Below are 27833 nucleotides of genomic sequence, written 5' to 3' on the forward strand. Positions count from 1 at the left end.
TGTCCAAGTGCAAAGCTCTGTAAATGTGTCAGAGGAGGAGGCGAGAGAGAACAAGAGAGTGCTGGATAGGAGGGAGGATGTAAAGGATGCGTTGAATGCACCATTTACCATGGCAGAGGTGAAAAGGGCAATAAGTAATGCTGGGTTAACTTCACCTGGGAAAGATGAGATGTGCCATGTTATTTTTTTAAACCTTTATTTAACCAGGCAAGTCAGTTAAGAACAAATTCTTATTTTCAATGACGGCCTAGGAACAGTGGGTTAACTGCCTGTTCAGGGGCAGAACGACAGACTTGTACCTTGTCAGCTCGGGGGTTTGAACTTGCACCCTTCCGGTTACTAGTCCAACGCTCTAACCACTAGGCTACCCTGCCACCCCATGTTGGCCCATCTTAGTGATGAAGCACTGGATAAGGTATTGGTGTTGTACCACAGAGTGTGGGAATAGGGGAAACTACCAGACAGCTGGAAGGAGCACTAGTGGTACCAATCTGGGAATAGGGGGAAACTACCAGACAGCTGGAAGGAGCACTTGTAGTACCAATCTGGGAATAGGGGAAACTACCAGACAGCTGGAAGGAGCACTAGTGGTACCAATCTGGGAATAGGGGGAAACTACCAGACAGCTGGAAGGAGCACTTGTAGTACCAATCTGGGAATAGGGGAAACTACCAGACAGCTGGAAGGAGCACTAGTGGTACCAGTCTGGGAATAGGGGGAAACTACCAGACAGCTGGAAGGAGCACTAGTGGTACCAATCCGGGAATAGGGGGAAACTACCAGACAGCTGGAAGGAACACTAGTGGTGCCAATCTGGGAATAGGATAAACTACCAGACAGCTGGAAGGAGCACTAGTGGTACCAGTCTGGGAATAGGGGGAAACTACCAGACAGCTGGAAGGAGCACTAGTGGTACCAATCCGGGAATAGGGGGAAACTACCAGACAGCTGGAAGGAACACTAGTGGTACCAATCTGGGAATAGGATAAACTACCAGACAGCTGGAAGGAGCACTAGTGGTACCAATCCGGAAGCCAGGGAAGGACAGGACATACTGGGTCAGCATTTGTAGTGCAGGAATGCGGGGTGGCAGTCAGGAAACGCAGTACAGATATTCTGTCAGAGTTGATGGTCATACCGTTGGCCTTTCAGTGGGTGGAGGAAGTCAAGCCAGACAGAGTAGTTATTTTGCTCTGATTCATGTGCAGTGTTAATGAGTATTCAGTCCGTTAGGTCATGTAGAAGACAAGACCTGCTGTATGAGGTGCTACAAACCCCACGGCAGGATTAGACAGATGGGAATACAGATAAGATTTACTTGGTCCCAGCCCATGTGGGGGTGGAGGGGAACGAGGCAGTTGATGTACTGGCTAAACAAGCACTTAGTAGTGGGGATGTTGATGTACTGGCTAAACAAGCACTTAGTAGTGGGGATGTTGATGTACTGGCTAAACAAGCACTTAGTAGTGGGGATGTTGATGTACTGGCTCAACAAGCACTTAGTAGTGGGGATGTTGATGTACTGGCTCAACAAGCACTTAGTAGTGGGGATGTTGATGTACTGGCTCAACAAGCACTTAGTAGTGGGGATGTTGATGTACTGGCTCAACAAGCACTTAGTAGTGGGGATGTTGATGTACTGGCTCAACAAGCACTTAGTAGTGGGGATGTTGATGTACTGGCTCAACAAGTACTTAGTAGTGGGGATGTTGATGTACTGGCTAAACAAGCACTTAGTAGTGGGGATGTTGATGTACTGGCTAAACAAGCATTTAGTAGTGGGGATGTTGATGTACTGGCTCAACAAGTACTTAGTAGTGGGGATGTTGATGTACTGGCTAAACAAGCATTTAGTAGTGGGGATGTTGATGTACTGGCTCAACAAGTACTTAGTAGTGGGGATGTTGATGTACTGGCTAAACAAGCATTTAGTAGTGGGGATGTTGATGTACTGGCTAAACAAGCACTTAGTAGTGGGGATGTTGATGTACTGGCTCAACAAGCACTTAGTAGTGGGGATGTTGATGTACTGGCTCAACAAGCATTTAGTAGTGGGGATGTTGATGTACTGGCTCAACAAGCATTTAGTAGTGGGGATGTTGATGTACTGGCTCAACAAGCACTTAGTAGTGGGGATGTTGATGTACTGGCTAAACAAGCACTTAGTAGTGGGGATGTTGATGTACTGGCTAAACAAGCACTTAGTAGTGGGGATGTTGATGTACTGGCTAAACAAGCACTTAGTAGTGGGGATGTTAATGGTGTAGTTTCAATGAGCAAGGCAGAGGCAAAAAGCCTGATATAGACAGTGATGGTGCAGAGATGACAGGAGCAGGTTAAAGCCTGATATGGACAGTGATGGTGTAGAGATGACAGGCTAAAAGCCTGATATAAACAGTGATGGTGTAGAGATGACAGGCTAAAAGCCTGATATAGACAGTGATGGTGTAGAGATGACAGGTTAAAGCCTGATATGGACAGTGATGGTGTAGAGATGACAGGAGCAGGTTAAAGCCTGATATGGACAGTGATGGTGTAGAGATGACAGGTTAAAGCCTGATATGGACAGTGATGGTGTAGAGATGACAAGAGCAGGTTAAAGCCTGATATGGACAGTGATGGTGTAGAGATGACAGGCAAAAAGCCTGATATGGACAGTGATGGTGTAGAGATGACAGGAGCAGGTTAAAACCTGATATGGACAGTGATGGTGTAGAGATGACAGGCAAAAAGCCTGATATGGACAGTGATGGTGTAGAGATGACAGGCAAAAAGCCTGATATGGACAGTGATGGTGTAGAGATGACAGGTTAAAGCCTGATATGGACAGTGATGGTGTAGAGATGACAGGTTAAAGCCTGATATAGACAGTGATGGTGTAGAGATGACAGGTTAAAGCCTGATATGGACAGTGATGGTGTAGAGATGACAGGCTAAAAGCCTGATATAGACAGTGATGGTGTAGAGATGGCAGGAGCAGGTTAAAATCCTGATATAGACAGTGATGGTGCAGAGATGGCAGGAGCAGGTTAAAAGCCTGATATAGACAGTGATGGTGCAGAGATGGCAGGAGCAGGTTAAAAGCCTGATATGGACAGTGATGGTGTAGAGATGACAGGAGCAGTGGAATAGAGATACTAAGGGCAAGCATTTATTTCAAGTACAGAGGAAAGTCGGAGGGCAGGACGGCAGGAAGGGACAGAAAATAGCAGGCTATTTTTACAAGATTAAGGGTGGGACACAGCCGGTTGAATAAGACCTTAAGCGTGATGGATGGACAGGAAGTGTGATTATTGCCAGGAAACAGAGACCGTGGAGCATGTATTGCTAGTGTGGGCAGTATCAGAGGGAAAGAGAGGCTGAGATCTAGTATGAGGGAGGAGGGGATACAGGAAATTAGTTTAAAGAGTGTATTGTGTAGAACATCATTAGATATAGTCTCAAATATTTTCGATTTTTTTTCAAGAGTAATGGGGCTGGCAGGTAAGATTTAGTTTCTCCGTCTCTGGCTCACACTCCAGTACAGTAGGTGGCGGTAATGCACCATCATGTTGGATGCCAACTGTCGATAAACCCCCACAGAAGAAGACAAAGAAGAAGAAGAAGAAGAAGAAGAAGAAGAAGAAGAAGAAGAAGAAGAAGAAGAAGAAGAAGAAGAAGGGCTGTGACTGGCCTCACACTCCACTACAGTAGGTGGCGGTGATACACCTTAAAAGTTGGCTGCGATCTGCCAACCCTATCTCAAAATAATAAGAAGAAAGAGTTGCCTACCAAGACGTCAATGAATCGAAGATTTTATAAGTAAACCAAGATAGACGAGTCGTTTCCAATGGGAACAAATGAGCCAAGCATGAGCTAGCGAGATCCTATTGGCGTGTTCTTGCACACATCTGCGTTATGTCCGTTAGGGACATATGTTCTGCTTTATGTCCGTTAGGGACACCTCTGTGAGGTGCGCGTGTGCAATAACTCAATTCGCCTTTGCGCCCCTTTTAAAAAACGCACATTTCAAAAAAACTTTTGCAAACTTTAAAGTCTGCAAAACCTAGGCCACTCTTTTCATAACATATAGTTTTTGGAACAAAAAACTGTATTGAGATCAAACGTTTCATCGATATTGTACAATCCAGGTGTGCAAAACTCTTACCGATTTACCCAGAAAGACTCACAGCTGTAATCACGTCCAAATGTGATTCTAATTTGTATTGACTCAGGGATGTGAATATTTATGTAAATTAGATATCTGTATTTTTTATTTTCAATACATTTGTAAAAAGGTCTAAAACATGTTTTCATTATGGGTATTGCGTGTATAAAAAAAACAAATGTGGACAAAATCAAGCGGTATGAATACTTTCTGAAGGCACTGTATGTTTGTCTGGCTGAAGCTAGTTGCAACATTGTTCATCAGGAAATTAAAATGTATAGTTATAGATGTAATACTATTTTGAAAAAAAAAGAAAAATAATCTATTCAGTACTTTCAACTACTAACATATGAATAGGCGAGACAATCTTTACTGAACTGAAAACATTGCAAAACACAGCTACAGGTCAAATCAAGACACTGACTGCTGTGATATTTGATACCATGTCGGCCACCGTAGACGACGATAAACATCCAGGATTACGTTGGGAGTGCCCGGTGGTTTTCTACATCATTTGTAAGCTAGAAAGATTGATAATCATCAATTCCGACGTAAGTATGTTATATGAAGATATGGGGGTACTAACAATATAGTGTTAGAATATATTTATTATAGCTTTTAGCTAGCTTGCTAGATTTATAAACTGAACGACACGTCTGCATGATTTAGCTGTCAAGCGCTAGCAGAAGCCAACGACACGTATCGGTAACTAGCCTAGCTAGCTACCGTTAGCTAACTAAAGATACTGGTTGAACCAGGGATGGTTTATTGCTAATAGCTCAACCAGCATTAACTACCTATCTATTCATAGAACATATACGTTAAGGCGAAGAAAAGCCGTTGGCAGACGTGTATTACTAGCTAACCAAATGATGGGTGTTAGCTAGCTCAACGTTTTCTCATCACCCAGCAGCTCTCCATCTAACGGCTCGCTTCCTTCTCGTGTTGTTGATTCATGAGACGTGATTGAAATTGATTCTTCTAACGTTTAGTAAATTGTTTCAGCTTATTAACCATCCCTACATGTTACGTAGCTACCTAGCTACTGTAACGCCCTATAATATGTTGTTTTGATTATTCAGAAACTATTAACGTTTGCTAGTTAGCTGCAGGTGGGTTCATAGTGTTTAGAAAACGGCTATCCCCATATGACGTCCATTACTGCCCAATGCAATGCGCTTACCTTGGGTTTATTCCTTACGTCTTGCAACGGAAACTTTGTACCGTTTAAGAAGTCAACTGAGACAGACCTACCTGAGTTTTTTTCGATAGAATCTCTCGTTTTCGTTGCAAAACTTTTTCAGTTTGGAGGAAACGTTTTGCAACAGAATTTGCGTAATGAATACACTCAAGGGGTCATAACGTCAGGGGTATGTTTAATATGACAAAACTTTGTTCAACATAGCCAAAACATTTCGAAATGTTTTTGGCTATGTTCAACGTTTTAGTCAATGGAAACGGTGCTGAAGAGAAGAACGGTGGCTCAGAGGGCTATTGTGTATGGTTGGCTGCACAATATTGTGCGATTAGCTACAAATGGTCACACTGGTGATTTATGTATCTCAATGTGTCACACCCATATTGATCAGGGTACACCCACCAAACAGAAGCAAACAGACCTCAAAAGCTGTTGAAGAATGCTGCACACGTTGAACTGAACTGAATGCACCCCAGTATTGAAACGTCATTAAAAGTGCTTGTTTTTCATTTTTTTTAGGCCTTTGATAGAGGCATCCTAGCCCAATAGAGGAAAGATGAGGTTGAAAGAGATCCAGAGGACTGCTCATCCAGCATGGAGCCCTGCCCCCCACCACCCTATCTGCCTGGCTTTAGGTAGGGCACCAAATGTTACCTGTATCAGGCCTGTCCATACCTGTCCTACACTAACTCTAACCCTTCTACCTAATCTTAGGTAGGGCACCAAATGTTACCTGTATCAGGCCTGTCCTGCACTGACTCTAACCCTTCTACCTAATCTTAGGTAGGGCACATATGTTACCTGTATCAGGCCTGTCCATACCTGTCCTACACTAACTCTAACCCTTCTACCTAATCTTAGGTAGGGTAGAACTGTTTTGTGTATCAGGACTGTCATGCACTTATACAGTAGATAGTTCCAGATGTTTAGGCATTCTTCCCAGATCTGTTTATGCGATCTAGCCAACTTGCCTAACTTGGCAAGCATGCATAAACAGACTTGGGAGCAGGCTTCTAAAAATCAGGAGTTGTGTAACTGATGATAACAGGCTTGACTTTTAATTCTGAATAACATACTTCTTGTGATTTATTAGATGTCTTTGTTGGTCTGTTTTGTTGTTGTTGTTGTTGAGGAACAGGCACGTCAGCTCAGCAGCTGGATGCGTCATTCAACACCACTGCCGCCTTGGAAATATTCCAGGTGGATTTTGCCGATCCTTCCCTGGGCATGAAGCTCAAGGGGTCCCTACCTACTTCTAACAGGTAAGCAACAACAATGACCCGCTAACCCAATACTATACCAGTTATCAAGTTAATATATTATTGTATCAATACATACGATTCAACCTATAACATTTGGATTTTTGATATCTGTGCCTTAGGCTCCATAGTCTGGTGTGGGTGAACTTTGGAGAAGGAGAAGACGGTTTGGGAGGGAGACTGATTGGAGGCAGTGATAATGGCACGGTAACGGTGTATAGCCCGGAAGCCATCGTAACATCAGGGGCAGAGGCAATAATAGGACAGTCTGACAAACACACTGGGCCTGTCAGAGCACTAGACTTCAACCCCTTTCAGGTAATACTGGCCAGTCAAGGCTTTGGCCCATTTCTCACTTGTAGTTTGACATGCAATTTAAAATGGCTACTAAATTACATTAAATGAAGCTTTTAATATGAACACTTAAAGGATATGTTCAATCCAATGTTCTCTATCATATTCCTCACATGTATTTTTTCTCTCATTTGAATGTACTCCACTCTCACTCTCTCTCTCACTCTCACTCTCACTCTCACTCTCTCTCTCACTCTCTCACTCTCTCTCTCTCTCACTCTCTCACTCTCTCTCTCTCACTCTCTCTCTCTCTCTCTCTCTCACTCTCTCTCACACTCTCTCACACCCTCTCGCTCTCTCTCTCTCTCAGAGTAATCTGTTGGCATCAGGGGCAAACGATTCAGAGATCTACATCTGGGATTTGAACAATTTCAGCAATCCAATGACACCCGGGACAAAGTCACAGGTAAATGTCTCTGGGGGGAAGTTTGTCCCGTTCTCTTCTATTTCCATTCAACTTCTTCTCTAAATCAAAATGGTGGGTAATTCCAGCTGATTTAAATCCCTGGAATGAGTCTTAATTTAATTTTGAACCGTTTTCTCCATGTTTTCCCCTCTTTGTAGCTTTGTGAGGTAAGAGTGAAAGCCTGTGTGTGTGTGTGGTTGTCTGGTGTGTGTTGGCTTTAACATGTGTGGGCTGGTGGGAACAATAAATAACCTAACACTTCCCCCTATCAAGATATTACTGAAGTCTCAGAGGAATAGCCTGTGACGATAGTCTTCCACAGTGTGGCAGTGTTGGGAATTTTGGCTTTGCTTTTTGATGTGAAATAACACTTTTTTTATATATATATATATATATATATATTTTTAATCTCTAAAATGTGTGCCGTGACATTCTCCACTCAATAATTCCTGGAGGAATATCTATATTTGTAACAGTGCTGTTCCTTCTCTCCCCATCCACCTAGCCTCCTGAAGATATCAGTGTAGTGTCGTGGAACAGACAGGTGCAACACATCCTGGCCTCTGCAAACCCCAGTGGGAAAGCAGTGGTCTGGGACCTGAGGAAGAACGAGCCCATCATCAAGATTAGTGACCACAGCAACCGGGTGAGTACAGTAGATTGGTGACCACAGCAACTGGGTGAGTACAGTAGACTAGTGAGTACAGTAGATTGGTGACCACAGCAACTGGGTGAGTACAGTAGACTAGTGAGTACAGTAGATTGGTGACCACAGCAACCGGGTGGGTACAGTAGACTAGTGAGTACAGTAGATTAGTGACCACAGCAACAGGGTGAGTACAGTAGACTAGTGAGTACAGTAGATTAGTGACCACAGCAACAGGGTGAGTACAGTAGATTAGTGACCACAGCAACAGGGTGAGTACAGTAGACTAGTGAGTACAGTAGATTAGTGACCACAGCAACAGGGTGAGTATGGTCTGGTGTGTTGTAGATGCTCTGGTGTGTTGTAGATGCACTGTTTAGGGGATGCTCTGGTCTGATGTAGTGTGGTGTTGTAGATGCACTGTTCAGGGATGCTCTGGTCTGATGTAGTGTGGTGTTGTAGATGCACTGTTCAGGGATGCTCTGGTCTGATGTAGTGTTGTAGATGCACTGTTTAGGGATGCTCTGGTCTGATGTAGTGTTGTGTTGTAGATGCACTGTTCAGGGATGCTCTGGTCTGATGTAGTGTTGTAGATGCACTGTTCAGGGATGCTCTGGTCTGATGTAGTGTTGTGTTGTAGATGCTCTGGTCTGATGTAGTGTTGTAGATGCACTGTTCAGGGATGCTCTGGTCTGATGTAGTGTTGTGTTGTAGATGCACTGTTCAGGGATGCTCTGGTCTGATGTAGTGTTGTAGATGCACTGTTCAGGGATGCTCTGGTCTGATGTAGTGTTGTGTTGTAGATGCTCTGGTCTGGTGTTGTTGTAGATGCACTGTTTAGGGATGCTCTGGTCTGATGTTGTGTTGTAGATGCACTGTTCAGGGATGCTCTGGTCTGATGTAGTGTTGTAGATGCTCTAGTCTGATGTAGTGTTGTGTTGTAGATGCACTGTTCAGGGATGCTCTGGCACCCCGAGGTGGCCACCCAGTTGGTCCTGGCCTCAGAAGATGACCGCATGCCAGTCATTCAGATGTGGGACCTGCGCTTTGCCACGTCCCCTCTCAAAGTCCTGGAGAACCACACAAGGTGAGCCTCTGGGACATTGTGCCACACATCACTTTAACTGGAATTGTTATGTGATGATGATGATGGTGATGATATGGTCTCTGTTATGGCAGGTGGAGCTAAGTACTTAATGTTTCTAGCTCCAACAGTGCAGTATACAACAATATAACAATATAACAGTAAAATAGCTTAATACTTATTTAGTAAAACATAGAAGGTATGTAAAAATGTACCCTATCCCCACCCCTGTGTAGGAAAGAGCTGCACTTTCTAGAGAGAAACTTTGCAGCTCTCTAGTTTTACATTCAGCCGATATCTAACCATAGTAATCCACATAAATGTTTGATTATTTTTATGTTTGTATACGTTGGTGTTGTGCCACTTTAATTGTCTGTATGTCGTTGGTTGTGTTTTTAGTGGTGTTGTATGTGTTACGTGGTTCAATCACATTTTCCTTTTTTTTAATGGATTAATAAAGTCCAATGAGTTCTTCTAGCTCGGCGGCTGTTGTTGTTTCATAGTTGAAGTTAAAAGAGAGAGAGCCTCGACCGTCGGTGATGAAGGCTTGGTGTTTTTCCTCCTCAGGGGACTTCTGTCCATAGCGTGGAGCCAAGCAGACCCGGAGCTGTTGCTCAGTAGTGCTAAAGACAACAGGATCCTCTGCTGGAACCCAAACACTGGAGAGGTACCTGCTTTTCTGCTCTGTTCTAAAGGCCTCATGGTTGTCATGTGGTGCATATGGCCTCCCATCACAAAGCCCCCGCCATCTTTCCCTGCCCAGAGCTTCTTCAGATGCCTTCAGTTGTCTAGGTGATCTGTTTCTACAATGTCGTGGTGATCCAATCTCTCTCTCTCCCATCACAAGGCCCTCGCCATCTTTCCCTGCCCAGGGCTTCTTCAGATGCCTTCAGTTGTCTAGGTGATCTGTTTCTACAATGTCGTGGTGATCCAATCTCTCTCTCTCTCCCGTCACAAGGCCCTCGCCATCTTTCCCTGCCCAGGGCTTCTTCAGATGCCTCTGTTGTCTAGGTGATCTGTTTCTACAATGTCGTGGTGATCCAATCTCTCTCTCTCTCTCCCATCACAAGGCCCTCGCCATCTTTCCCTGCCCAGGGCTTCTTCAGATGCCTCTGTTGTCTAGGTGATCTGTTTCTACAATGTCGTGGTGATCCAATCTCTCTCTCTCTCCCGTCTCTCTAGGTGATCTATGAGTTACCAACGACCAATCAGTGGTGCTTTGACATCCAGTGGTGTCCCAGGAACCCAGCGCTGCTGTCGGCCGCCTCGTTTGACGGCTGGATCAGTGTTTACAGCGTGATGGGAGGAAGCCTGGAGGCCCAGCAGCAGAGCAGGGCTGATCAGGTAGAGAGCCTCCATCTGTGACCCATGTCTGTTTACTGTCTAAAGGAAACCGCCCACAATCCAGTGTTGCCGCTGGGAGTCGTTCTGGATAAGAATGTCTGCTAAATGCTAAAACGTCAAAGGCTCCCTGTTTCCTATGTAGTGCACTACTTCTGACCAGGGGACAAAAGTGGTTTACTATTTATGGAATAGATATGATTGTAGTAACATTTTGGCGTAGTCAGGTGTCTAGCCTGGTATGGTTGTAGACCTCATTTGGGCGGAAGCGTAGCCTAGTGGTTAGAGAGTTGGACTAGTAACTGAAAGGTTGCAAGTTCAAATCCCCGAGCTGACATGGTACAAATCTGTCGTTCTGCCCCTGAACAAGGCAGTTAACCCACTGTTCCTAGACCAGTTAACCCACTGTTCCTAGACCAGTTAACCCACTGTTCTTAGGCCGTCATTGTAAATAAGAATTTGTTCTTAACTGACTTGCCAAGTTAAATAAAGGTACAAATATAATAATAATTTAAAGACCTCTGCTCATTTATCTTTCCTTTATATAATATTTAGATTGGAATGCAGTCTTTGTGTGGTGCTTTCCCACAGATCTCCTCGTCCTTTGACACCATGGATCCGTTTGGGACAGGCCAGGTGCTGCCCCCTCTGCAAGTTCCCCAACCCACCCCTCAGACCACCCTCGTCGCTCCGCTGAAGAAGCCCCCCAAGTGGGTTCGCAGGCCCGTAGGAGCCTCATTCGCTGTAAGTGCAATGGATTTGACCTTTAAAAATAATATATATATATATATATATATATACATTTTTTGTATTTCAGAAGGTAAATGCCTATTGTGAGGAACCCCAATATGTTTAATCAGTAAGGCATGACAACCTGCGGATTATGGTGGAAACACACGGTTAAAGTCTATTCTTAGGCATGACAACCTGTGGATTATGGTGGAAACACACGGTTAAAGTCTATTCTTAGGCATGACAACCTGCGGATTATGGTGGAAACACACGGTTAAAGTCTATTCTTAGACATGACAACCTGCGGATTATGGTGGAAACACACGGTTAAAGTCTATTCTTAGGCATGACAACCTGCGGATTATGGTGGAAACACACGGTTAAAGTCTATTCTTAGGCATGACAACCTGCGGATTATGGTGGAAACACACGGTTAAAGTCTATTCTTAGGCATGACAACCCGTGGATTATGGTGGGGACACACGGTTAAAGTCTATTCTTAGGCATGACAACCCGTGGATTATGGTGGAAACACACGGTTAAAGTCTATTCTTAGGCATGACAACCCGTGGATTATGGTGGGGACACACGGTTAAAGTCTATTCTTAGGCATGACAACCCGTGGATTATGGTGGAAACACACGGTTAAAGTCTATTCTTAGGCATGACAACCCGCGGATTATGGTGGAAACACACGGTTAAAGTCTATTCTTAGGCATGACAACCCGTGGATTATGGTGGAAACACACGGTTAAAGTCTATTCTTAGGCATGACAACCCGTGGATTATGGTGGGGACACACGGTTAAAGTCTATTCTTAGGCATGACAACCCGTGGATTATGGTGGGGACACACGGTTAAAGTCTATTCTTAGGCATGACAACCCGTGGATTATGGTGGGGACACACGGTTAAAGTCTATTCTTAGGCATGACAACCCGCGGATTATGGTGGAAACACACGGTTAAAGTCTATTCTTAGGCATGACAACCCGTGGATTATGGTAGAAACACACGGTTAAAGTCTATTCTTTGGCATGACAACCCGTGGATTATGGTGGAAACACACGGCTAAAGTCTATTCCTAGGCATGACAACCTGTGGATTATGGTGGAAACACACGGTTAAAGTCTATTCTTAGGAATGACGTAAAGTGCTACTCTTTGGTCACGCTCTAATCTTAAAGGGACAGTACGTGCTTATGACAAGTCTTACAATGTATTATAACTGCATCATAGTAATAGTACCCCCCCTATTCTCTTCTCCTTGTAGTTTGGTGGGAAGCTGATCACCTTTGAGAGTCCTAAGGCTCCAGTCCAGAGCCCACAGCCCGTCCCTGTCCCCAGGCAGGTGTTTGTGAGCCAGGTCACCACGGAAACAGAGCTCCTCCAACGTTCCAGAGAGCTGCAGGCTGCTCTGCGATCTGGATCCTTGTCAGACTACTGCCAGGCCAAGATCCACAAGGCCCCCACAGACTCTGAACAGGACATATGGAGGTTTCTCCTGGTAGGTGTTATGACACTGCACAGTGGCACGAAAGGTTCATATTAAAGGAATAATGGACGATTTTTGGCAATTAATCAACTTTTCTACATACCCCAGGGTCAAACAATGTAACATTATAGAGACGGTGTGACATTTTTGTCATTTAATCCCTTTTTCTCCTCACCCAGGGTCAAATGATCTCATGGATACATTTTTTTTTGCCTCTGCATGCAGTTTTGAAGGTAGTTTCGGTAGCCATTGCTAACTGGCGTTAGCACAATGACTGGAAGTCTCCTGGAACTGTTCGCATGCTAAAATAGTACCCATGAATTCATCTGACCCTCGTTAAGTAGAAAAGTTGCTTCATTGCCAAAATGTTTTTAAAAAGTCCAGTTATCTGTGTCCCTGTCTGTCCTTCCGACTGGACAGTAGTGGGACTCACAGAACACCTATGGAGAGGATGCATTTCCATGAACAGTAGGCTTCTCTGTACAATGTATTTGGATAGAAAGGCACTCAGGAGCCAAGACCGACATATGATGAACACAAGTTCTGTAAGGGTTGTGTAGGTTTCTAATGTCGTCCACCTCCTGATGTTTGCAGGTCAACTTTGAAGATGAAGCCCGGGTCAAATTCCTGAGACTTTTGGGTTTCAGCAAAGAGGATTTAGAGAGGAAGATATCCACCTGCTTGGGGAAGAACCTGCAGCCTAACGGACACGGAGTGGATGCCAACGATCTGGCTGAGAAGATACAGCTTCTCTCTACTCAGGTCAGTCCAGGAACAAACCTCTTCATAGCTCATTTCTCTTTTATAGTAGTCCTACTGCTCGTCTAGACTGCAGTTCTTCCACCGTCCACTAGAGGGCAGTGACGGGTCTCAGAAGCGATATGTGGTCTCTGTTCATAACAACATGAATCCTGTCACCTTTTTATATTATCACCGCCAACCTTCCGTAAAAGTACGTTGTCCTCGTTTCGTTTCCAGAGGTCAGAAGAATCCGGGGATGAGGTTGACTCCACCAAGACTCCGGGTTCATCCTCGCCCTCTGACTTTTTCAGTCAGATCCCACCACAACCACAAGACAAGGAGAAGAAGATCAGCTTCCCGATCCCTGTCTCAGCAGGTACTGCTCGTCTTCCGTTCAGTATCCCAGCAGTAGGACGTGACTTCAGCTCTCTCTTCCTGTGAAATCTAAACAGTACGGACTGGTTTCCCGGACACATAACAAATAGAATGTTCAACGTAAAACTTTTTTTTTAAAGTCTTAATATGAATCTGTTGTCCTGGTAACTGGCCCTTTTGTATGACTGTAACTCTCCCGTATCTCATTCAGTTGCTTTATGTTCCTGTTGTATTAGATGCAGATGGTCTGATCAGCCAGGCTCTGCTGGTGGGAAACTTTGAGGGAGCGGTGGACCTGTGTCTGAACGAGGGGCGCTACGCTGAGGCCATCCTGCTGGCGATCAGTGGAGGACAGGAGCTACTGCAGAAGACCCAGCAGACATACCTGGAGAAGCAGAGGAACAGCATCTCTATGGTAAGACGGGGGGGGACATACCTGGACGAGCAGAGGAACAGCATCTCTATGGTAAGACAGGGGGGGACATACCTGGACGAGCAGAGGAACAGCATCTCTATGGTAAGACAGGGGACATACCTGGAGAAGCAGAGGAACAGCATCTCTATGGTAAGACAGGGGGGGACATACCTGGACGAGCAGAGGAACAGCATCTCTATGGTAAGACAGGGGACATACCTGGACGAGCAGAGGAACAGCATCTATGGTAAGACGGGGGACATTTGGGACTTACCCTCGCGGCTATTTGATTTATATCATATTTGTATGACTTGATTACTAGCTAGTAAAGTTAGTTTAGTTCAGAATATAGTTATTTTATATCAACAGGGCAAAATAATCTGATTTTACTGAGTCAACATGAATACATACAACATGGTTAAGTTTACTGTCGACCGTCCTCAGCTGATCTCATCCGTGGTGACCCAGAACTGGGGAGACATCGTGCAGAGCTGTGCCTTGGATAACTGGAAGGAGGCTCTCGCTGCACTCCTAACCTACGCTCACCCCAAAGAGTTTGCTCATCTGTGTGGTAAGAACAAGATGTTGAGGATCGTAACAAAGGCATCAGTAAACCCAGGCTTGTTTTTACCTTGAGTTCAGCACTTATTTCTGCAAGTCACTAGAAATCTATTTCAGAAGAGAGACCTGATTGTACCTGATGGTCTCTTCAGCTTCTTGTTCCTAACCCCTCCCTCCCTTTCCCCTGGTAGAAGATGTAACAGAGGTCAGTTATAGTCCTATCTAACCCCTCCTTCCCTTTCTCCTGGTTGGACTATAACTGATCTCTGTTACATCTTCTATCTAACCTCTCCTCCTCTCTCTCCCACTCTTCCTTGCTCTCCCGCCCTCTCCTGGTACTGTAGAGACCCTGGGGTCGCGTCTGGAGGGGGAGAGGACAGAGAAACGCTGTCTGCAGGCATGTCTCTGTTACATTTGCTCTGGGAACATTGAGAAACTAGTGGAATGCTGGGCCCTGCAGAGGGACTGCTCATCTCCCCTGGTTTTAGAGGTAAGAAATCGTTTTTTTATATATCTATCTATATATTTATCCTTCATTTAACCATGGAAGTCACTTTTCCAAGTGAACCCAAGCGTTATGATGATGTGATAACTGGCCACAGATACCATCTGTATTGACGTGGCAGTAACCAGGTGGTAACATTATGTCGTCTGTGTGATTGACCGCCAGGACTTGGTAGAGAAGATGATGGTTCTGCGTAAGTCTGTGGAGCGTCTGAGGAACAGCGAGGTGGCTGTACAGAGTCCTATCCTGGCTGACAAGCTGACTCACTACGCTGGTCTCCTAGCTTCACAAGGCAGCCTGGCTACAGCCCTGTCCTACCTGCCAGACACCTCAGACCAGGTAAACACAACCTCCCACTCCTCTTCAGATACCTTATCAACCAGGAAGTGTTTTAAACGTGTCCTCATGCTTCAAAGACACTGTTTTCTCAGACCTGCATTTTAATATGTAAGTTGTGCTTCGTTGATCTTGCCTGGTGAAAGAGAACTAATGTTGTTGTCGTCGTCCAGAAAGGTTTTTTTTCCTACCATCTGTTACTCCAGAGGGCTGTACTGCAGAGCAGGATCAATGAGTTAGCCGGCTTACTTTGATCAACAACCAGAAATTACTACACAGTTTCTGGTTCATTAACAAAGCTAAACATCCATGTGCTCTTGGCTGTTGAGTCAATAAAACCATGCCTAAATATTATGAATTATTATTATTATTATTATTATTATTATTTTTTGATAAGCTTGAAATGGGTAAGTTAGCCTGCTAACTCCCTGGTTTATAGTTTACCCCCTCGGGCAGGCTGAAGCATCAAACTGTTTGAAATATGTCCAGTACTATTATGACTGTGTTGTGGTGTTTGTCCTCCTGCAGGCTGAAGCATCAAACTGTTTGAAATATGTCCAGTACTATTATAACTGTGTTGTGGTGTTTGTCCTCCTGCAGGCTGAAGCATCAAACTGTTTGAAATATTTCCAGTACTATTATAACTGTGTTGTGGTGTTTGTCCTCCTGCAGGCTGAAGCATCAAACTGTTTGAAATATTTCCAGTACTATTATAACTGTGTTGTGGTGTTTGTCCTCCTGCAGGCTTGCATCATGATGATGAGAGACCGGCTGTTCCACGCCCAGGGAGAGGGAGGAGCTGCAGGGGGGCAACAGCCCCCACCGTGCCCTTACAACAGAGTCAGGGTGACTGGGGGCGACCCTGCCCCTGCTCAGGCCCCTGCTGTCCCCGTCCAAGCACAACCACCAACACAGACACCGGTATTTAGGAATGAATGCAACAATAAACACACAAATGATTGAGGATTCTAAAACACAAAGTAAACAGATGTATTTCCATTGATTTATACATCAATGAATCTAATCTCCACTTGAAGATATCATAGCAGTTGCTAGCGTTCATGTTGTAAAACATCAGCTTGGTATAGTGTTATTCTCTCGTGTGTGTTTCTGTGGCTGCGTTCCAGTCTACTGTTGAAGTAGTTCACTATAAAGGGAATAAGGGTGCCGTTTGGGACGCCGGCTGTGTGTAAATTATGTTCCTCTCCAGGGGCCCTACCAGCCTCCTCTTCCTGTGATGTCAGTGGGTGGCCAGCCTCCTCCTCCTGTGATGTCAGTGGGTGGCCAGCCTCCTATGACGACAGTCTTCACTCCTCAAGCTGCTGCTCTCTCCAGAGGGCCGCCTCCTCCTTCGTATGGCGGTCTGCCACCCTCCTCCCCTGCTCCTCCACCGAGTGGGCTGCCACGTACAGGACTACGGCCAGCCTACCCTCAACATCCTGCCACTGCCCCAGGTAGGCACTCGCCCTCCGTCCAGGGCCGTGTTCAGCAGGTGTTAAGTCTGGAACTGACCCTGTGTGTGTAGTATGCTTACTGACTTCATCTGGTTGTTTTTCTATCCTGTGTTTTTGTTCTACCTTGTTATTTTTAGTGCTACATGTGATATTGATTGCTGCATTGTTGGGTTTGAAGCTTGTAAGAAAGGCATTTCATTGTACTTGTGTATGTGACATAGAAATATATAATGTAGAACAAACATGTTTCAATCTGAACGTAATATACAAGCTGTGCCCTGCTGAACCAGGTACTGTCACCTGCCAGACACTACTCCAGACTGGTCTTGATGTAACATGTCTGTCTCCTGTCTGCTCAGGGTTCTCTCCACTTCAGCCATTCCAGCCACAACAGCAGCCCATGTCTGCAGGACTAGGTGGCCCCGGCCTCTCTGCCTTTCCTCCAGGACCTGCTATGCCAGGCTCCAGCCTATCTGGACACCCCCTGCCTCCGTTCTCTGCCCCTGGCGGCCTCCCCACCATGCCCAGCCCAGGGCCACCTCCGTCAGGCTTCACCCCCACCTCGCTCCCTTCAGGCCCCATGCCACTCAGCTACCAGCAGCCTGGGGCCCCCGTCGGCATGTACCCACCAGGGGGGTCTCACCTTCACAGCCAGGGCCCACCTGCAGGTCCCCCTTCTGGTCCGTACCCACCCCTGGGACCTGGGTACCCACAAGGAGGTCCTGGAGCCCCGGCCGTCAAGTCCTTCTCTGCTCCGTCGGTTGCTCCTCCTCCTACAGGTACTGACCATGATGCAATTCATGTGTTGCTTCCCAAATGCCATCCTATGCCTGGTATAGTGCACTACTGTTGACCTGGGCTCAGACCGTCAGTAGGATCCTACTGTTGACCTGGGATCGTACGTTTGGTAGGACCCTACTGTTGACCTGGGATCGTACGTTTGGTAGGACCCTACTGTTGACCTGGGATCGTACGGTCGGTAGGACCCTACTGTTGACCTGGGATCGTACGGTCGGTAGGACCCTACTGTTGACCTGGGATCGTACGTTTGGTAGGACCCTACTGTTGACCTGGGATCGTACGGTCGGTAGGACCCTACTGTTGACCTGGGATCGTACGGTCGGTAGGACCCTACTGTTGACCTGGGATCGTACGGTCGGTAGGACCCTACTGTTGACCTGGGATCGTACGGTCGGTAGGACCCTACTGTTGACCTGGGCTCATACCGTCGGTAGGGCCCTACTGTTGACCTGGGATCGTACGTTTGGTAGGACCCTACTGTTGACCTGGGATCGTACGGTCGGTAGGACCCTACTGTTGACCGGGGATCGTACGGTCGGTAGGACCCTACTGTTGACCGGGGATCGTACGGTCGGTAGGACCCTACTGTTGACCGGGGATCGTACGGTCGGTAGGACCCTACTGTTGACCTGGGATCGTACGGTCGGTAGGACCCTACTGTTGACCTGGGATCGTACGGTCGGTAGGACCCTACTGTTGACCTGGGATCGTACGGTCGGTAGGACCCTAGCGGTTGACCGGGGATCGTAACGGTCAGTAGGACCCTACTGTTGACCTGGGATCGTAACGGCCAGTAGGACCCTACTGTTGACCTGGGATCGTACGGTCGGTAGGACCCTACTGTTGACCTGGGATCGTACGGTCGGTAGGACCCTACTGTTGACCTGGGATCGTACGGTCGGTAGGACCCTACTGTTGACCTGGGATCGTACGGTCGGTAGGACCCTACTGTTGACCTGGGATCGTACGGTCGGTAGGACCCTAGCGGTTGACCGGGGATCGTAACGGTCAGTAGGACCCTACTGTTGACCTGGGATCGTACGTTTGGTAGGACCCTACTGTTGACCTGGGATCGTACGGTCGGTAGGACCCTACTGTTGACCTGGGATCGTACGGTCGGTAGGACCCTACTGTTGACCTGGGATCGTACGGTCGGTAGGACCCTACTGTTGACCTGGGATCGTACGGTCGGTAGGACCCTACTGTTGACCTGGGATCGTACGGTCGGTAGGACCCTACTGTTGACCTGGGATCGTACGGTCGGTAGGACCCTACTGTTGACCTGGGATCGTACGGTCGGTAGGACCCTACTGTTGACCTGGGATCGTACGGTCGGTAGGACCCTACTGTTGACCTGGGATCGTACGGTCGGTAGGACCCTACTGTTGACCGGGGATCGTACCGTCAGTAGGACCCTACTGTTGACCGGGGATCGTACCGTCAGTAGGACCCTACTGTTGACCGGGGATCGTACCGTCAGTAGGACCCTACTGTTGACCGGGGATCGTACCGTCAGTAGGACCCTACTGTTGACCTGGGATCGTACGCTCGGTAGGACCCTACTGTTGACCTGGGATCGTACGGTCGGTAGGATCCTACTGTTGACCTGGGCTCATACTATAAAGGGAATGGGGTGTAATTTGGGACACGGGCCTGTAACACCACTGTTTATCTGTTATGATAGTCATCTTTAATCATATCTTTATTCATTTATGATTAAAGAAGAAATGGTGGATTCTTGTTTAACACTTGTCTCTTTTATAAATACTAAATCATGTGTAGTGAGATTTGAGACGTGAATAACGTAATGTTAATTTATACATGCTTCTGATTGAGCTGTCCCCCTTGTTTAACTTTCAGGGTACTTCCCTTGGCTGAGTACTCCCCTTGTTGACGATGATGAAGGTGACAGTGAGAGTGACAGACAGGGATAGGTTTGGATGTGGTGGGATAAGACTGTTAATGCAGACAGGGCTAGGTTTAGATATGGTGGGATAAGACTGTTAATGCAGACAGGGATAGGTTTGGATGTGGTGGGATAAGACTGTTAATGCAGACAGGGTTAGGTTTAGATATGGTGGGATAAGACAGGGCTAGGTTTGGATATGGTGGGATAAGACTGTTAATGCAGACAGAGATATGGTGGGATAAGACTGTTAATGCAGACAGGGATAGGTTTGGATGTGGTGGGATAAGACTGTTAATGCAGACAGGGATAGGTTTGGATATGGTGGGATAAGACGGGGCTAGGTTTAGATATGGTGGGATAAGACTGTTAATGCAGACAGGGGTAGGTTTGGATATGGTGGGATAAGACTGTTAATGCAGACAGGGATAGGTTTGGATATGGTGGGATAAGACTGTTAATGCAGACAGGGATAGGTTTAGATATGGTGGGATAAGACTGTTAATGCAGACAGGGATAGGTTTGGATGTGGTGGGATAAGACTGTTAATGCAGACAGAGATATGGTGGGATAAGACAGGGCTAGGTTTAGATATGGTGGGATAAGACAGGGCTAGGTTTAGATATGGTGGGATAAGACTGTTAATGCAGACAGGGATAGGTTTGGATATGGTGGGATAAGACTGTTAATGCAGACAGGGATAGGTTTGGATATGGTGGGATAAGACTGTTAATGCAGACAGGGATAGGTTTGGATATGGTGGGATAAGACTGTTAATGCAGACAGGGATAGGTTTGGATGTGGTGGGATAAGACTGTTAATGCAGACAGGGATAGGTTTGGATGTGGTGGGATAAGACTGTTAATGCAGACAGGGATAGGTTTGGATATGGTGGGATAAGACTGTTAATGCAGACAGGGTTAGGTTTAGATATGGTGGGATAAGACTGTTAATGCAGACAGATATATGGTGGGATAAGACTGTTAATGCAGACAGGGATAGGTTTGGATATGGTGGGATAAGACAGGGCTAGGTTTAGATATGGTGGGATAAGACTGTTAATGCAGACAGGAATAGGTTTGGATATGGTGGGATAAGACTGTTAATGCAGACAGAGATATGGTGGGATAAGACTGTTAATGCAGACAGGGATAGGTTTGGATATGGTGGGATAAGACTGTTAATGCAGACAGGAATAGGTTTGGATATGGTGGGATAAGACTGTTAATGCAGACAGGGATAGGTTTGGATATGGTGGGATAAGACTGTTAATGCAGACAGAGATATGGTGGGATAAGACAGGGCTAGGTTTAGATATGGTGGGATAAGACAGGGCTAGGTTTAGATATGGTGGGATAAGACTGTTAATGCAGACAGGGATAGGTTTAGATATGGTGGAATAAGACAGGGCTAGGTTTAGATATGGTGGGATAAGACTGTGTTAATGCAGACAGGGCTAGGTTTAGATATGGTGGGATAAGACTGTGTTAATGCAGACAGAGCTAGGTTTAGATATGGTGGGATAAGACTGTGTTAGGTTTAGATATGGTGGGATAAGACTGTGTTAGGTTTAGATATGGTGGGATAAGACTGTGTTAATGCAGACTGGGATAGGATTAGATATGGTGGGATAAGACTGTTAATGCAGACAGGGCTAGGTTTAGATATGGTGGGATAAGACTGTGTTAATGCAGACAGGGCTAGGTTTAGATATGGTGGGATAAGACTGTTAATGCAGACAGGGCTAGGTTTAGATATGGAGGGATAAGACTGTTAATGCAGACAGGGCTAGGTTTAGATATGGAGGGATAAGACTGTGTTAATGCAGACAGGGCTAGGTTTAGATATGGTGGGATAAGACTGTGTTAATGCAGACATGTAGAAAGGTGTTTGCTTGTGCCGTCACATGATTTTACAGGAACGCGTTGAGCCGGTCTTTGATTTATAACAAACAATGTAACGATGTAGTGAAATAATCCATGCTAAATCACTGTTGTTGGTGATTTACATTTTACTAATTTAATACCGAAATATCTGTTTTAAGTTTATGATATTTGAGTACAAAAAAATGTAAATTTACCACAGTATTAGGCTATGCCAAGTAGTGAAGATAATGCAACAACAATGTGTTATTATTGTCAGTCAGTGTGTTCAATCTAACTGCACTGTGATGCTGCCTGGCCGTGGCCTGCTGTCTGAAGTGACCTGCTGCCTGGCCTGCTGTCTGAAGTGACCTGCTGCCTGGCCGTGGCCTGCTGTCTGTTGAAGTTACCTGTTTGTTGCTACTCAAGTGGAAATTGCTTTTTTTGTTTTTCAGAGTTGAAAGTGATTTTTAAGACTAATTTATCCTCCTAAGAGATTGAGAAATAACCGTGCTCAACTTAATGTCCCAGAACTTTCCATGGATCTCCAGGTCTCTAGGCTCTTGGCTTTGGCTGCTGTCTGGATTCTTAAAAAGCGTCAGGTGTCTTGTGGCTGACTATTCATCTTTCACTATCTATAGGACAAGATGGCTGGAACGACCCACCAGCAGTACGAGGGGGTTCTAGGAAGAAAAAGGTATCTCCTCTGGATAAATGACCTTCATACCGGATTCCCCATCCTCTCTGATAACATGGACTAGCTCAGACTGGAGAAATGTGGACCAGTAGACCATCTTGGAAATGTTAATAGCTACAATCTTAGTTGTATGTAAACCAGTATTCAGTGAATCCATGTTCTCCAGATGTTGTAGACGGGTCTTTGCTATTTCAGTACTTTCACGTGTTTAAACATGCAGTAAGATCTTAGCTGTATGTTAACCAGTATAAGGTGAAGCTTTTATGTCTGTAATAATAAACCTGCCAGTGTGTGAATCTGTGTTCTGTCCGCGTCTCAGGTTGTCCCAGACAACTACACCCCTCCGGCTCCCATCACCGCCCCTGTTATGGGGGGTTTCCCCATGGAGGGCCATCATCATCAGCCCCAAGGACAGCAGGGCCACGACCCCAGCCGCACGCAGCAGTTCCCCCCAGGGGCCCCTCAGGAGCCCAGCGTACAGGTCAGTGACAACCTCGTCTCTTCTGTGTTTCTCCAGTTCTGGAGCCAGAATACAGTGGGATTTCTGGTAGCATGAGACTAGTGCCAACCTAACCCAGTACCATTTACTTTCGAATTAAAGGCCTGCCAGGCCGACCTCTAACCCCTAAAGTCAGGCTACTATTTACTTTCTTATTAAAGGCCTGGCAGCCTGACCTCTAACCCCTAAAGTCAGGCTACCAGTTACTTATAGGTAGACAGATCTCTAACCCCTGTGTGTCCCTTCAGCTCCTCCAGGCGCTGCCGGCTGAGAGGGTGGAGCAGAGAGAGATCCCTGCAGAGCACATGGTCCTCAAGCAGACCTTCGACAGCCTGGTTCAACGCTGCCAGCTAGCCGCACAAGACCCAGTAAGTCTTTACACAAGGCGGTAGTATCGGCTCTTGTGATTCAAAAGACAGAATTTCTACCCGTCTATCTGCATAAGACACACAGAGCCATTCTGAAGGTGCTGCTGTTCGAGTCTGACGTCCTAATATTCAATATATTTATTTATTTTCCTCAGCAAACAAAGAGGAAACTTGACGATGCATCGAAACGCCTTGGGTACCTGTATGACAAGCTGAGAGAGCATTCGGTGAGAACACAGAGCAGATACTCTACCACAGGGCCCCAGCCTTAGAGTTCACAAATCTGCTGTTTAAAAACACACACACCTTCAAAAAAAATTATCTGTGTTTTTTAAAACCTGTGTTTTTATATTGAAAGTCGGCTGTTTTTAGATTTTTTGCTTCAATAGAGTGATCAGGGACATGTAGCTATAGTTTTCCTTCACAGAAAATACATTAGTGCAACACATTCTGGCAGAAAATAGCTTCGTTTTCATCAGATGACAACAGAAGTGGAACGCCATTTGGCTGGCAGCCACACAAGTAAATGAGTTTACAATTAAAAAGCACTGTCTTTTTTTTTGTTGCAAAAACGATGCATGGCCATCATATTTCTGTTTAGCATAGAGACAATGTAGCCAGCTACATTTCCCAATGTTTTGCTTGAAGTTAATCTTGTATTTTACCAGAGAAAAGTTGGCTACACGGAAAAGTAGTTACACATCAGTCAGAGCGCTATCTGCTGATAGAATGCCGTTCCTGAAGTCTCATCCGAGTGGAGAAGTGCAACTGAAGCACAAAATTAGTCTGATGCAGAGCAGAAATTACAATAAGAAGCATTTTAGTTTTGCTGTACAAAACACAGCAAGATATTTCTTATTCGTTTTATCTTCTTTCTTTTCTGCGTGAAAATCACACAATTCTCTATTAACGCAACTCCTGTACCATGATGTCAGTTAGTTCTCATTTTAATCCAGTCAAGTTAGTCCACTCCATAACAGACCCAGTCATGGTGCTCCACTCCATAACAGACCCAGTCATGGTGCTCCACTCCATAACAGACCCAGTCATGGTGCTCCACTCCATAACAGACCCAGTCAAGTTAGTCCACTACATAACAGACCCAGTCAAGTTAGTCCACTCCATAACAGACCCAGTCATGGTGCTCCACTCCATATCAGACCCAGTCATGGTGCTCCACTCCATATCAGACCCAGTCATGGTGCTCCACTCCATAACAGACCCAGTCATGGTGCTCCACTCCATAACAGACCCAGTCATGGTGCTCCACTCCATAACAGACCCAGTCATGGTGCTCCACTCCATAACAGACCCAGTCATGGTGCTCCACTCCATAACAGACCCAGTCATGGTGCTCCACTCCATAACAGACCCAGTCATGTTGCTCCACTCCATAACAGACCCAGTCATGTTAGTCCACTCCATAACAGACCCAGTCGTGGTGCTCCACTCCATATCAGATCCAGTCATGGTGCTCCACTCCATAACAGACCCAGTCATGTTAGTCCACTCCATAACAGACCCAGTCATGGTGCTCCACTCCATAACAGACCCAGTCATGGTGCTCCACTCCATAACAGACCCAGTCATGGTGCTCCACTCCATAACAGACCCAGTCATGGTGCTCCACTCCATAACAGACCCAGTCATGTTAGTCCACTCCATAACAGACCCAGTCATGGTGCTCCACTCCATAACAGACCCAGTCATGGTGCTCCACTCCATAACAGACCCAGTCATGGTGCTCCACTCCATAACAGACCCAGTCATGGTGCTCCACTCCATAACAGACCCAGTCATGGTGCTCCACTCCATAACAGACCCAGTCATGGTGCTCCACTCCATAACAGACCCAGTCATGGTGCTCCACTCCATAACAGACCCAGTCATGGTGCTCCACTCCATAACAGACCCAGTCATGGTGCTCCACTCCATAACAGACCCAGTCATGGTAGTCCACTCCATAACAGACCCAGTCATGTTAGTCCACTCCATAACAGACCCAGTCATGTTAGTCCACTCCATAACAGACCCAGTCATGGTGCTCCACTACATAACAGACCCAGTCATGGTGCTCCACTCCATAACAGACCCAGTCATGGTGCTCCACTCCATAACAGACCCAGTCATGTTAGTCCACTCCATAACAGACCCAGTCATGTTAGTCCACTCCATAACAGACCCAGTCATGGTGCTCCACTACATAACAGACCCAGTCATGGTGCTCCACTACATAACAGACCCAGTCATGGTGCTCCACTACATAACAGACCCAGTCATGGTGCTCCACTCCATAACAGGCCCAGTCATGGTGCTCCACTCCATAACAGGCCCAGTCATGGTGCTCCACTCCATAACAGACCCAGTCATGGTGCTCCACTCCATAACAGACCCAGTCATGGTGCTCCACTACATAACAGGCCCAGTCAAGTTAGTCCACTACATAACAGACCCAGTCAAGTTAGTCCACTACATAACAGACCCAGTCATGGTGCTCCACTCCATAACAGACCCAGTCATGGTGCTCCACTACATAACAGACCCAGTCATGTTAGTCCACTCCATAACAGAACCAGTCATGGTGCTCCACTACATAACAGGCCCAGTCAAGTTAGTCCACTACATAACAGACCCAGTCAAGTTAGTCCACTCCATAACAGACCCAGTCATGGTGCTCCACTCCATAACAGACCCAGTCATGGTGCTCCACTCCATAACAGACCCAGTCATGGTGCTCCACTCCATAACAGACCCAGTCATGGTGCTCCACTCCATAACAGACCCAGTCATGGTGCTCCACTCCATAACAGACCCAGTCAAGTTAGTCCACTACATTACAGACCCAGTCATGGTGCTCCACTACATTACAGACCCAGTCATGTTAGTCCACTCCATAACAGACCCAGTCATGGTGCTCCACTCCATAACAGACCCAGTCAAGTTAGTCCACTACATAACAGACCCAAAGGAAATCTGTACATGCCTATAGTAACTTTAAATTCTCCCCTCATCCTGTAGCTGTCTAACAACATCCTGGGGGGTTTACATGAGATCAGCCGCTGTGTGGCGGGCCAGAACTACCAGCGTGGCCTGGAGGTCCACACTGCTGTGGTCACCAGCAGCAACTTCAGCGAGATCCAAGCCTTCATGCCCATCCTCAAAGTGGTCATGACCATCGCCAACAAGCTGGGCGTCTGACCACTGATCCCACACCAAGGCAGGCTTCTAGAATAAACCTTAATTCCTATAATGCTCTACTTTTGACCAGACCCTATGGGCTCTTTACAGGCCCCGTGGGCCCTATGATTTATGAGGGCCCCGAGGGGTCTATGAGGGCCCCCGAGGGTTTTTGTCAAAAGTAGTGCCCTAAATAGGGAGTAGAGTGCCATTTGGAACACTCAAAACACACCAAGATAAAAACAGCCTTCAGTGTTATCATATGGATGGATCACAATGTTATAGATTAGATATGTATTTATTTTTCAGCTGTTGAAATGTGCTTTGATAAAGAACATGATTGCAGATGTGTGGTTTTCGCTTGACTAAAGCCGACTCATTGAAAAGGTTTCAGACTTGGCTGATGACGGGAGGTGTTCTTCTCTCCTGAGAAGACGAGTCACTGGGGTGGTTATCAACAGCAAAACACCCAATAGTACTAAAGAAGTTGAGTCCTTTTAGCTTTTCGATGGGAAGATACCTGATGTTAAATATTAAAGAGGTGGGGGGTTTACTGATGTGGGAGGATTGTAGATCGCTGAGGATTTTAATGTCATATGTTTGAGAATGGAGAAAGATACGCAAATGTCTCTGAACAATGTGGGATTGGATTCTCTGGCGGTCAGTAGTTCTAAACATGGTAACACATCCAACTAAGGGAATACTTTGGAGAGCGAGGTTGTTTTCGTCCACCTTGCTACCTCATCTTTCCTTAACAAACCACACAACGTCCAGCTGATTTTTACAATAGTTAGGAAGAGTGAATGAGTTATATACACTTTTGTAATGCATACTGTACCACAGCGCTGACATTTTTACTTTTCACTGACAGACCAGTGTGCTCTACAGACCAGTGTGCTCTACAGACCAGTGTGCTCTACAGACCAGTGTGCTCTACAGACCAGTGTGCCATCTCTTACTTTGTTCCGTTTTTCAGGCCAAAGCACTGCAACGACTAGCTCTGATCCAGGGTGTTACGTGCAGCTTGTTGACTCAGAGCTGTGTCAGAGCCTGCACATTACGCCCTGGTCCAGAGCTATGCAACAACAGAATGTAATTGAATGATTCTTGTGGAGTTGCTGGATGTGTTTTATAGTCAGTCCGCGTTAGTCACTATAGAGCGGCCCACTGCTGTCAGCTAGCTTGTGTGATTGAGATACTGTATGAGAACTGTGTGTGTCCTGGTTGTTGGCTTTGCCCCCTGTTTATAGTGTGCTGGCTTCTGTTGTGTATAAACTGTAATGAGCACACCAGTGTAAACAGCTTTGGCGTGGTTACACTCGACATTTCATGCTGATTGAAGAACGTGGCAGTTATCGACAAATATGAATTATGGCAAAGAAACCCATGAATAAATCTCTTGAAATATTTTTGTGAATTGTAAGTGGTGCGTAAGCTACACTCCCCCTATTTTTTGGGGGGGTGGTTGTTGACTATT

The 27833-nt window shown here is 46.1% G+C and overlaps 1 protein-coding gene and 1 long non-coding RNA gene across 11 annotated transcripts; both read left to right on the forward strand.

The window, feature by feature from the left end:
• Nucleotides 1-4543: 4543 nt before the first annotated feature.
• sec31b (SEC31 homolog B, COPII coat complex component) lies at nt 4544-27765 on the forward strand. Of its 9 annotated transcripts, XM_036959841.1 has the most exons (28): nt 4544-4698; nt 5865-5980; nt 6484-6607; nt 6727-6922; nt 7269-7364; nt 7523-7531; nt 7870-8010; nt 8955-9097; nt 9662-9761; nt 10277-10438; nt 11003-11179; nt 12438-12671; nt 13254-13421; nt 13638-13776; nt 14012-14190; nt 14635-14761; nt 15096-15241; nt 15422-15595; nt 16337-16513; nt 16803-16839; nt 16873-17046; nt 17406-17825; nt 19708-19752; nt 22257-22312; nt 22632-22793; nt 23060-23179; nt 23335-23406; nt 26198-26454. In XM_036959841.1, exons 2-28 carry the CDS (start codon nt 5902-5904, stop codon nt 26375-26377), a joined length of 3837 nt encoding a protein of 1278 aa, XP_036815736.1. In that variant the 5' UTR covers nt 4544-4698; nt 5865-5901; the 3' UTR covers nt 26378-26454. The 9 variants fall into 9 exon arrangements, with proteins under 9 accessions (XP_036815736.1, XP_036815732.1, XP_036815734.1 ...); XM_036959837.1 differs by having other exon boundaries at nt 16803-17046; nt 26198-27765; XM_036959839.1 differs by having other exon boundaries at nt 11027-11179; nt 16803-17046.
• On the forward strand, nt 19771-21639 carry LOC118943823. Of its 2 annotated transcripts, XR_005039109.1 has the most exons (3): nt 19771-19869; nt 19914-20501; nt 21062-21639. It is a non-coding gene; the product is annotated as an uncharacterized LOC118943823 (long non-coding RNA). The 2 variants fall into 2 exon arrangements; XR_005039110.1 differs by lacking the exons at nt 19771-19869; nt 19914-20501 and adding an exon at nt 20596-20996.
• Nucleotides 27766-27833: the final 68 nt, after the last annotated feature.

Source organism: Oncorhynchus mykiss, chromosome 23 (genome assembly GCF_013265735.2).
Source record: "Oncorhynchus mykiss isolate Arlee chromosome 23, USDA_OmykA_1.1, whole genome shotgun sequence".
NCBI lineage: Eukaryota > Metazoa > Chordata > Actinopteri > Salmoniformes > Salmonidae > Oncorhynchus > Oncorhynchus mykiss.